The following is a 12,700-nucleotide window of genomic DNA, read 5'->3' on the forward strand; positions in this document are numbered from 1 at the left end:
TAAGAGATTCCCATGCTGATCCGTAAGAGAAAAGAGTACAGAAAGATGACAAAGGACAGTTTAACATGGAAAAAGAACGCTGAATTTTCTGGAAGATGATGTCTGTTTTAATAGTTACTACACTGAAATGAGGGCCCTGAAAGGAGTATTTTTCTGTGAAGCCCTTTACGTTTATACTACTACCATTTTCTGCAGCAAGAAGCCTGTTAAGGTCAAAGAATCTTATGATCTAAGCATCGCAAAATTAAGAAGGAATTTCTAGGTAACTCAGTATTATGCTTACAACTTCCACTTTTTGTAGGTGTCTTGCTTAGCATTAAAGGATCAAGAGGAAAAAATTGGCTCTCCAAATTATTTCAATGGCTAATGGCATATGAATCTTTGAAGGTGTTTTTAAGACTTGAAACTCCTGTGACCAATTTGGAGTCCTTAGCAGAGACTAGCTGTCCATCCTCTGTAGTTACCTGCAAATATAATACTTCAATTCCCACATCTTCTTTAGAAAAATTTTTAAGTATTACAAGAGCTTAGTTTGTATTTTTCAATTCACAATCAATTTCATTTCCTCTTATGAGCCCTCTTCTAAACTTTCCACATCATGAGATATTGAAGCCAAAGTAAAACAATACTCTAAAAAGAATACAGCTTATTTAAAGGAAGATACTTCTTAAATTCCCATTTTACTTCAAGAGATTAGTCTGGGGAATTCAGGTTGTTGTCAGATTATTTAATTAGATTAAATGTTAAAAACAGGAAAATCATCCTTTGCTACAAAATTCTAACAGCTTTATGAAAGAAAAAAGTAGTTACATATAAATTTAATTTGGGAATTGATATATTATATCTGCATTAATGATATTTGTTTAGGGCACACAAATAATTCCAAAGGACTGAAATGACTTGTTTTCAGTCCAAGTGGTATAATTACAAATGCCTTGAAATTGTTTTTCTTTGGAGTTATGCATGTTAAAAAAAAAAAAAAAAGGAGTAATTGGTTAGTCAAGAGTATTGGTGAATTACAACAATAAAATATATTTTACTTCTTTCACTTACCAGTCATTTGAGCATCTATTATGTGCTGGGCACTGTGCTAAGTGTTTTATATTATATAGGGAGATGGGATAAGAGCATACTATTGTCTATATTTAGATATCTAATATACATTTAATATGCTACTAATCTTGCTATGAAGTTAGAAGATAATTATATTTACCTTAACTTCGATCAATTATAACAAAGCTCACCCACACAAAACAATGTTTTCTAAGAGCAACAAATAATATTCCATGCCTTAACAAAGGGCAATCAATTATTATATTCAGATGGTTGCTTAGAAAGCCTTTCGGTAGACAGGAAATTCAGTCTCAATTACCAAAATGGTACATATTATACAGAACAGTAAGCTCTATGTTATGAGTATGCATACAGAAACTATACACATTTGCCTGAAATCCCCTCAAAAACCAAGAGTACATGGTATTTGATATCTGAAATTAGAGATATTTTTCTTGCATTTTCCATCTCTCTGCTAATGAAGCATTATGGGTTATCCACCAAATCCAGTTTTAAACAAGAGGCAGGTGGAAATCTACGAACTATGAAAAAATGGTTAAAATTGGGAAACTTAAACTTTTAAAACTGATGTTTAACTTGTGTGAATACAAGATAAGTAAGCTGGTTGACAACTTACAGTTGAAGAAATGGAGGGAGATTATAGACACTTACCAATTCTAGCGCACTTCCAAAATATACCCAACAGTCTGCATGGAATGAAAAAGAAAAAGTAGCTATTGATTACCGGGAAAGGTAAATCATTCCCTCAGTATCATATTTTCCATAATGCTGTGGAGAATTCACTACTTACTGGCATTTTGACCTCTGATGCTTTCTTTCAGATATGGAATTTCCTTGTTTGATGTAATGCCACCATTTATATATAAAAATAGGACAAAATAGCATACCAATCATCAATGTATAGAAACTGCTATCAACTGGAATAGATATGGTATTATAGGTCAAATCCAGGGTAAATCAATGTGAGAATAGCAAAATGGGCATAAGGGCTTATGATAGTAGGATTAATTCATTCAACTTCAAGCACTTTATCTTCATAAGCAGAAAATTTATATGCTAACTCATATAAATATCAATTGTGAGAAAATGAGAAATGAACAAAAGGTTCTGGATGAATTTTGACATTAATAAAACTCTTAAAAAACTTTAAATTTTACAGACTGCAGATCCATATTTAAATAATCTATAACCATGAATTCCAATGTTATCATTTATATAACTGTGCTATTCAATAAGAAGGAATACAAAAGTATGTGCCAACACTTCCAATATAAGTAGAAAATCTTCAAGTTTAGGGGACACAATAACAAATTAACTCCATATGGCATTTAAAACACATACATTCTGCAAATAGGAAAAAATTAAAATGAAGATGCCCATTTCAAGTCTCTGAATGGATATACTATGAATTAGATATTAAATGTGTATATCACTCATTTGACATGTATAAATCATCAGCTGCTTAAAAAAATAACCAACTGAACCATTTAACATCTAGAGATACACGAAAAAATAAAAATACTATAGATATTACTCTGGTCTGACAAAAGAATAGAATTACGAATGTTGTCATACATGGTTAGAAATTAAGATACCAAAAATATCAAACCAAATTTGTTGCCATTGAGTTAATTCCGACTCATAGCGACCCTATAAGACAGAGTAGAACTACCCCATAGGGTTTCCAAGGAGTGGCTGAATTCAAAATAGAGATAATAACAGCACTCATCTCATAGGGTTGTTATGTGGATTAAATGAGTTACTATACAGAAAGTCCTTAAAAAATGACCACATGTTGTGTTTAGTAATACACAGGCTAAAGGCACGTATGACAATAACTCCAGATATCCCTTAAAATTTGTTTATATTGCATCATCAAAAAATGGAAGCTTTGGTGAAGAGTAAGACAGTACACAATACTGGGGAAGCCAGCACAACTTGTACAGGGTGGGGTCTCAGAGGGTCCATGGATACATTCAAACTCCCTGATGGTCCAAATAACTGGGCTGAGGGCTGTGGGGGCCATGGTCTTGGGGAACATCTAGCTCAATTGGTATAACACAGTTTATAAAGAAAATGTTCTACATTCTACTTTGGTGAGTAGCATCTGGGGTCTTAAAAGCTTGTGAGAGGCCATCTAAGGTACTCCACTAGTCTCATCCCATCTGGAGCAAGACAGAATGAAGAAAACCAAGGACACAAGGGAAGGGGTGGACCACAACTCCTGTGGCCTTTACCAGACGGAGTCTAGCACAACTAGATGGTGCCTGGCTGCCACCACTGGCTGCTTTGGCAGGGATCACATTAGAGGGTCCTGGACGGAGGTGGAGAAGAATGTAGAACAAAGCTCTAACTCATAAAAAATATCAGACTTACTGGCCTGACAGAGACTGGAGAAAAACCCAAGAGTACGGCTCCCAGACACCTTTTTAGCTCAGTAATGAAGTCATCCCTAAGGTTTACCCTTTGGCCAGAGATTGGACAGGCCCATAAAACAAAATGACACTAAAGAGGGACGCCAGCCAGGGGCAAGAAGGCAGGAGGGGACAGGAAAGCTGGTAATAGGGAACCCAAGTTTGAGAAGGGAGAGTGTTGACATGTTGTGGGGTAGAAACCAAAAGTAAAAAAAAAAAAAAGGAAGCTTTTTGGTTAGGCATTTGCACTGCCATGGTTTCTGGATTCTAAGAACTTATGATTATAATAGTATGCATTACTGATTTAAAGCTACACTGACTGAGGGACCAGAGGCAGGACCCCTGAAATCCTTCTATGGTAAGCTTAGAGCTCCACAGAACCCAGTCTGAAACCACAAGATCACAAAGTCAAGGTCTTTGCAGCTCCTGATATTCTAGAAATAATTTAAAGTTTCAATAGGAAATTGGTACAAGACACATAACATACTAAAAAGGAGCTTTGTAAAAGAAAAAAAGAATTCTTGAACTTGGCAACTCTTGATTTATAAGCACTACCATGGCCCTTTCCACATATTTCCTAACTAGACATTTTTCTGTAGTATCTCAAATGTTATTTATAAAAAAATAGGAACTCTGTTAGTTGATAAAGATCAATATAATTAATCATGCTGCTTGGTTTCTATGGCTATAAACCAATAATTATATGTGCTGAAACGCTATCAGGTGTATGAAAGTAGGAAACATGACGAAGTAGTTATCTTTTTCTGTTGCTTTTTAGTTTTATATTATTTGAAGCAGCAAAAAATGAAGTTGTTATTTTCAAAAGTGAAGTCATCAAGGACTCATTTTATCCAATCTGTCTAGACATCTCCACCTAACCATGGAATACTGTCACTGTAATAAGAAGAAATTTTTATTATGAGTCTAATAAAAATACACAATTGTAAGAAACAAAGGGACATGGGCCTATAAGAAATTTGTTCCACAGAAAATATTTATGTCCAAATCAAATACAATGGAGGTTTAACATTTATATACATAGAAACAAAAATAAAAGGTTTTCAAACTGTTGACTGCACCAATACATACTTTAAAATGTAAAAATATCAAATAAAAAAACAGTTTAAGTGCAAAAAGTAAAGAATGTTACCCTTAAATATCGTGTTAAAAAAATTATACGTGACCAAAATGATGACTGTAACTCTAAAGCACAGATGAGAGTTTTAAGGGGCAGCGAATCTAAATTATTAACGGGGATAAAACAACTAGAGCAGAAATAACAAGAATGTTGATACAATGTGAAGATTGTAACCAATGTCAGTGAACAGTATGTGAAGAAAGTGTTAAATGGGAACATGTTCTGATGTGTATAATTTTCATCAAAATAAAATTAAATCATAAAAAGTAAAAACAGACCTGTTATTTTGTCTCTTATGTAGGAGAAATATACTACTGCTCAACCTCTACTGTAAGGTTGGCAGCCCTGAAAACTCCTTTTTTTAATGTAAGCATGTTATGGATGTATCCCTGCTCCTAAAGGAATGAGGAGCAGACATTTCCACATGCAATCTGTTTTCTTTTGAAAGAAAAACTTCATAATAGTATCAGAAAAGTACAAATATTTTATTCTGCTACTCTATTTTTTAAGGAAATGAAGGTTTGGATATCTTATTAGATACATATGTATTATATTTGAATTTCAAGCAATTAATCAATAAGAGTAAGTATTTATTTGTTGCAACTATATCCTTTAAGTTAAGAGTTAAGGGTTACAGAAGAAGGAGCAAAGGAAATGAAAAGTGGCTGGCTGGGTAGAAAGGCCTCGTGGACAACTAAGGAACAATGAGATTATATAATCTCAACAACTAGATGAAATATTAAATTGAGTGCTGAAGACAAAGTGCAATAAAAGTTCAGAGAAAAAGGTGAAAGATGATGAAGAGAAGAAAATGTCTATAAAGGAAGGAGAGCACTGGTATAAAACTTCATCGATAACTAACATCTGATTTTACCTTTAATGAATTCTAACATTAGGTTAAATAAAACCCCTCTGGCCAAGGGTTATCAGTTTAGTTGGAATAGAATTAAATTGATTCAATATTCAAAATTGTTTAGAGGTTCTACTTATTCATTTACACATGTTCAAACAACCCTAGGAAATGGGGGATGGTAATGAGGGCCAAATGATTTAGATTAAGGGTGGGATGCTTGAAAAAAATGTGAATTATGGTCTCTAAAAGAGAGTGGAAGCACAAATTACTCACATGGTTGTGTATTTATTCCCTGACCGCCTCTAGGAGTTTTATATTAGTGGAAAAGTAGGGCTTGACCTTGAAGGACCCTAACTCTGCCTTTTATTTTCCAGTGAAAACAAAGAAAGGTGTTGGAGATAATTATTCCTATGCCAAATGTTTTATTATTTCATCTTTTTATTTCCTAAAATGACTGAGGTATTGGCTCATATCAAGAAAAGATTAAGAGATTTATCCACAGAAATTTATAAATATGTAAGGCAAGGAAAGTTTACAAGGTTTTTATCACATGGTATCTTTTAGTATGCGCTTCTTTTTGGTTGAATTCAACATGTCTTCCACACTGTGAACGAGGCACTTTAAAAAACATGTCTGACCAATATTAATTCTTTGTTCTAAGTGCCATGCTAAATTCAAAATTTTTCAAGGCGAGAGAGTATAATTGAAACTTATGTGGCATGTCCAAGGCTTAACTTTTATTATTGTTTCAAGTAAAATAAATGTATTTCTCCAAGGATGTTTGCTTTAAGATACAGGCTTAGGAAGTCTACATGATTTAGAGCAGTCTTGTACTGGGGAGGGAAAGCTATATTATTAATTTTATTTATGGATGTTATAAACAGACACAGTGCTTGCAATGGTTTGATGCTTTCAAAATTTGATGATCAAGTTTACTCACGATTATATAAAAACTAAGGCTAAACACTGCCTTTCTAAAAGCACTTTTAGTATTAAATTATACGGCTAGGCCCAGAGTAAAAACCATCAAGTCTTTTTTAATACACCTTTTTATTCAGTTTTTTTTTTTTTTTTTTAACACATTTCTGGCCACTTTTGGAATTTATCTTTTAATTTAGTAAGATACCCTGAATACAAAGTTATTGGATTTTTAAAAACAGAGCAATAATGTAAAAAGTTATCGTAAAACTAAGTTACACATAGGCATAAAATTATCTAATGAATGTTATGCTAATTTACATTCAACGTGTACAAGAACTAATTTGAATTTAGTAACATACCCAGTTTTATTTCTGTCCAGGACGCTGGGTGTCAAGGACCGGATATAAGCACAGGTACATATAAGCAGCAAGATTACAGTCAACAGACTCTGAAAATTGAAAATGGCAGACTAAAAAAGAAAAATAAAAATTAATAACACCAGAAAAACTGCATAGGTAAAAAATGCCAGACAATTTCATCTTATCATGTTTTTATTTCTTCCCCAAAGCAATCAGAATGACGTATCTGACAACTCTTAAAACCAGAATCATGACATGTTCAGGGCAGTATACTTTCCTCTCCATTCTCTGGGCTAAGGAATGCAGGAGATGGAACAAAAGTCTAAATTAAAAAAATTAAAAATACTGTAAAAAAATGTCATGAATCTAAAATAGCTGAGCAAAGCTAAATCGGCAGGTAATTATTACAGAAGTTCTAGGGTCCTAGACTACGAGGTAGGATGCCGAGGTCTCCAAGCTCTGCTGGTAGCTGGTGTAATCAGTCTCTCTTTCCTCTCTGCCAAGCTTGGTGAAGAGTGTGGGAGATGGACTTAAATGTCGACTAGGGTGTCTTTCAACTCTGAAATTCTCCTGGGATTCAAATGCTTTAAATGTTAAGAGATCTTGTTCCAGGTGTTGACAAACACTTAGGCTATTAGGTTTTGAAAAGCAACTGCTCATTCACTGATGATTCTTTAAATGTTATTCATTCTTTAATAGTTCAATCCTTATTCCAAAAGTTAAAATTTAATACAGAAATCATAGGAAGCCATGTTTCCATATAGGAAATATGGTCAAATACAGGAAATCGCAGGTTTCCAGTCAAAGTAAAATGGAGGTGGACATGCTCTATTCAACATTCAGCTCAAGTGTCACCTTTTCCTTGAACTCACCTGCCTCTCCTCTCCTATTTCATGTAGAACTCTCTCCTTTCGTTCCCACAGCAAACTATTATACCTTTGTTATAAGATTCATCTCCGGACGATGGACATTGTTTTATCAGACTCGAATTTCCAGCACTTGACTATGTGCCTGTCACACAGTAAAAAAACCAAACCCACTGCCCTCAAGTCGATTCTGACTCATGGAGACCCTATGTGACAGAGTAGAACTGCCCCATAGAGTAGGAGCCCAAAAAGGGAGAATTCAATAATAATTTTTTAAAGTGCAGGAATATCACTACATACATATTAAAGAACAACGCTTCCACTATATATAGGCAGATAAAATACATCAATCTCACACAGCATCCAGCAATATGCTTATTTAGTAAACTTGAAAGCACTCCCTGTAAAGGCAGGAATAAGACAAAGAATACGTGTTACATACAGACAACCAATTCTCAAGCTCATACGGAAAAATAAATAAGCGAAAATAGCCAGAACCCTAAAAAGAAAAAGTACTAGCCCTGTCAGAAATCAAATCATAATATCCATTTTAACCTTTTACATTTTTTATAATGAATATGTATAAATGCAAAAAATTATACATGGTATTTACCCATGTTCTTAATGACAAAAAAAAATGTTTATGTACAATGCTAAGTGGTAAGAAAAACAAGATGCAAGATTTCACAGCCAGCATATCTTTAGCTGTGTAAATCTATCTACATGCAAAGAAAGTTGGAGAATGCAGTGATTACCTCTGTATGGCTTTTTACCTAATTCTCAACTTTTCTGGGTTTCTCAAGTTTTGGAAGTGTTCCTTTCATGGTTTGAAAAATTTAACAAACAAAAATGATTCTAATTACAACTTTAACACTTGTTTTTCTATGCAAATCCTTTCTTCACAGATACAGCAAGGGTAAAGTTTAATAGGTCTTGGCCTTGAATTAAATTGGATTTTCATTTTGCATCTGAATACAAGTGATATACATTTTATACCCTGGAATAAATTTATAAATTAACTCTAATGATCAATTCTTCACAGAAAACAAAGTATCTTCTATTGCTTACCTTTCAAATGCCATTATGTTTTGAACAAATACAAAAGCATGTTAATAACTAGTATTTGATAATAATCTCATGAAATACAAAGCACTGATTTCCTCCCAGCCAAAGGCATATAACATGATTCTTTCCCTCCAGGAGTTTACAGCTAACAATAACAATTCATAGGCACAGAGCATTTGTTCTGTATTATCTTTTTCATCCTCACACATCTGAGGGAGAGGTTATTATTACCCTCATAGATGAGACAAGAGGCACACAGCAGGTGTCACTGAGTTAGAATAGGTCACGTATTTAAAAAACTGAACAGCAACTCATTGTAGCATATGCAAGTGACACCTGAGCCAAGGAGACAAAAAATTGCTTCAGGAAAGACTTCAAGGAGAAAGCAGGAATGAGTCAAGCCTGGAAAGGCACAATTTAGATGGGCCCAGAATAAAGCACAGGCTCCAGAAGACACAAAAGCAGGAGACAGAAAAAAACAAAACAAAACACAGAATCAGGAATTTATATGTCCAGGGAATAAGGGGCAGGCCTATCGTATTAAGCAGAGGATTCATGCAGCAATGTGGCTGGAAAACAGATTTGCAAAGTAGGTTTATCAGCTTCTCAATGCATTATTTAAATTCATGATTTGGCAATACATTCTCTTTCTTTCCCCAAATGTCTTTTTAAAGAAACATGCCTAAATATCTGTGTTTGGTTTCCAAATAATCTAGTGGTGAGGGAGAAGGAATGTGTGTGTTGGGGATAACGAAATGCTGGGTATTTTTTTCATAACAGAAAAGATTCAAAAAGACACTTGAAAACACGTCTGTTATTAAAGAGGTGGAGTGCATGAGAAATAAAATAAAAGCCATTTACAAGTATGATATATATGATATACACCTGTTTGTTCCTGGGTTTATAGACTTTAAAGTTTAAGAAAATAAGCTTAGATGCTAGTCTTTTAGACAGACTCTGGTCAAAAGAATGTTTTAAACCTCTGGGTCTTAGCCTATCACCTACAGCATTCCTCCTAAAGCTTAGCATCTGCTATTCACTGATGTAAAATTTTAGTCTCAGGGTTAAAGAAAACAGATGTCTCCTGTTCAGCAGAAAAAATAATTAGAATTTTCAACTGGAAAATGTTATGAAAGAGAAGAGAAGAAGGTAAGGAAAAACTAAGAATACCTGATCACAAAAAAAGGTGGTAAGGGAAGTAAAATCTATTGTGCTTCATTTTTTTTCAGATCCTTCAAATTACAAAATCTTTTTCAAGGTTTCCTGGTTATAAATTATATACTTTAAGATACTGTTAAATTCACATTTAAAAGAAAGTGACACATTTAGGAAACCCATATTAGAGATGGGAACGTAGAAAATCAAAACCAAAAACTGTACTACTACCAGTCTGCAGAAAACACAGGCACACAGAAAGCAGTCAGAGACAACTATAAAATCTGGCAAAGACAGAATTTTGCATTCAGTAAATCTGAGATATTGGCTTATTTTTTGACACAGTCATATCACTACCACAAGAAAGAAAACTTTACATGTGCCGTTAAATGCCTAAGAAATTTACACCCTTTCGTGCAAACAGATACAAGAGAAAAAAACACAGACTTTTAGCTCTTAATTTATAATCTGATCAACGTTTATCTTCCATTTTTTAAGTTTTAAATAATGGGACACTAGAAAATGCTGTAGTTCACTTTCCTTCAATACTGTCATAGTAGATAACTCATGTGATTAATGAGAGGAAAAAAATGAAACACCACCCTGTACTTATGTATCTAACTGTAGCAAAGAAAACTGTGAGGTTTGTCTTGGGCAAGTAGTAATTTGCTGTGCTTACAGAAATTAATTATATTAAAAAATAGGATTTTTTTTTTTAACGCACTATATGAAGGGAAGGAGCCCTGGTGGTACGGTGGTTGAGTTCAGCTGCCAATCAAAAGGTCAGCAGTTAGAATCCACCAGCTGCTCCTTGGAAACCCAATGGGCAGTTCTCCTCTGTCATACAGGGTCACTCTGAGTTGGAATCAACTTGACCCGGTTTTTTTTTTTCTTTTTTATTAAGAGAAGGACTATGGGTAGCACAAACGTTGGAAGTTTGAACGCACCCAGCAGCTTGTAATCTTAACAGAAGCCTATTGCCAGGCTTGAAGAAGAAAGTCGTATCATGCTTATATTTATTACAGCAACTCAAACTGGAGTCATTTACATTCTGCTCACGTACTGGACACCAAGTCAGATTGGTAACGTCTTTGTATCAGGAATGTTAAGTTGCACTGTTTTTGACTGCCCGAGTTGGCCAATACCACTATATTTAACAACTTATATTTTTTGGAACGATTCTCCTCTGTGCTTTTGTACATGCCATCTATTTTTGCCTGTCTGGTGAACTGACTCATCCTTCCGGTCCCGATTCAAGAGTCACCTCCTGTGGAGTCTTCCCTGTTCCCAGTCCCCAAGCAGAGTTAGGATCTTCGTATTTATATGCGTTATATACATACTTTCCTGTGACAGCACCCAAACTGTACATAATTGTCTACTCTATGAGGGAAGCCCTAGCGGCGTAGTGGTTAAGGGCCACCATTGCGAACCAAAAGGTCGGCAGTTTGAATTCGCCAGGTGCTCCTTGGAAACCCTATAGGGCAGTTCTACTCTGTCCTTCAGGGTTGCTATGAGTCCGAACTGACTCTACGGCACCTAACAACGACAACAGTTTATTGAGCTTCTTACTCGTTCTCTGTGCCTACTAAGGAGTCCTTAGTGGTGCAAATGGGTTTGGTTTTGTTTTTGGTTTAGTGGTGCAACTGGTTAAGGCACTCAGCTGCTAATTGAAAGGTTGGAGTTTTGGGTCTACCCAGAGGTACGTCAGCAGAAGAAAGCCCTGGTGATCTACTTCCAAAAAATAAACCACTGAAAACCCTACGGAGCACAGTTCCACACTCTGAAACACAAGGGGTCACCACGACTTGGGGTCAACTCGACACAACTGGTTTTGGTCTTTGATGCCCATCAGACTAAACAGTACAGAATAATCACTGAAAATGCTACTGAACAGAAACTTGAATACAACTGGTAATAATTAACGTTTTAAGAAATGAAATAACATACTTAGATTAGAAATTAACAATGCATGTTATAGGAGAAAAAACAACAATACAGATCAGACTGCTGAATACAATATTTTGTTAATTATTCAAGAAAAACCTCCACACACTACTTTGCATTTCTATTGACTTGGTCAATAATATTTTGGAAAATCTGGCAGGGAGAAGCAAATATCCTAATTTTTAGGGCCCAGACTCTGTAGGGTAAAATAAAGGCCTGAGGTAATTTCCATTCAGCATCCACATCTTCTTATGTCACCACCTGGAATTTAGACAAAATTCTTTTCTATTGAGAAGGTAGCCTTGAAGTTGTTTGCCCATTGGACAGTGTGTATGCTTCTTATTCTAATAAGAGATATACACTTTTGAGATATCTGGATGACTGATTAGGCAAGGTAGCTGACAGAAAATTCTAAAACCTCAATTGTCAAATGTTAAGGTTTATCTAATTTTCAGTGATACCCTAATAGGTAACAGATTTCATTTTTCTGCTCTAGGTCAGGCCAGTAATATTATTAAGACTATACAAAATTAAAAGCTACATAAAAAAAAAGGATACAAATAAGGTACTTACATGATAAAACCAATGCTTCATTTTAAAGTTCTCAGGTTTTTATCATTAACAATGATCAACAATACATTTTCTTTTATTATGCACACTTAGTGAGCAGTCTGTCTTGCCATAAATGACTTAAGATCACTGAGATATTCACATATGTGAACAGTAGTAGGAGAATGCAATTAAATCTATAAGAGTTGTCTTGTATCTTGTAACTCCTTAGTTACAATGCGCATTCATGTTTAATAGTTAAGTTTATTAAACCCAAAAGCATGCTATTTTTATAACCCGCTGGCATTGTCACAGGGTGTGGTGACTGTCTGAAGCTCCCCATCAATTAAGGAAAGTACTAG

At 34.8% G+C, this 12,700-nt stretch overlaps 1 protein-coding gene and 1 non-coding gene across 5 annotated transcripts in view; both read right to left on the reverse strand.

Annotated features, from left to right (window-relative positions):
• TMEM167A (transmembrane protein 167A) overlaps window positions 1-12,700 on the reverse strand; it is a 40,394-nt gene that overhangs the window by 15,595 nt on the left and 12,099 nt on the right. For all 4 annotated transcript variants that reach the window (XR_007515050.1, XM_049867165.1, XM_049867155.1 and 1 more), the window contains 2 exons: window positions 6,760-6,869; window positions 1,726-1,760 (listed from right to left, as the gene is read on the reverse strand). Coding sequence is in view for 3 of the 4 variants with exons in the window: in XM_049867165.1 (XP_049723122.1) it covers window positions 1,726-1,760; window positions 6,760-6,869 (145 nt within the window). In the remaining variant the exon portion in view is untranslated. The remainder of the gene's footprint in view (window positions 1-1,725; window positions 1,761-6,759; window positions 6,870-12,700) is intronic.
• On the reverse strand, window positions 4,920-5,056 carry LOC126070757 (small nucleolar RNA U109). The gene has a single exon (XR_007516280.1). It is a non-coding gene; the product is annotated as a small nucleolar RNA U109 (small nucleolar RNA).

This window comes from Elephas maximus, chromosome 2 (genome assembly GCF_024166365.1).
Source record: "Elephas maximus indicus isolate mEleMax1 chromosome 2, mEleMax1 primary haplotype, whole genome shotgun sequence".
In the NCBI taxonomy this organism is placed as follows: domain Eukaryota; kingdom Metazoa; phylum Chordata; class Mammalia; order Proboscidea; family Elephantidae; genus Elephas; species Elephas maximus.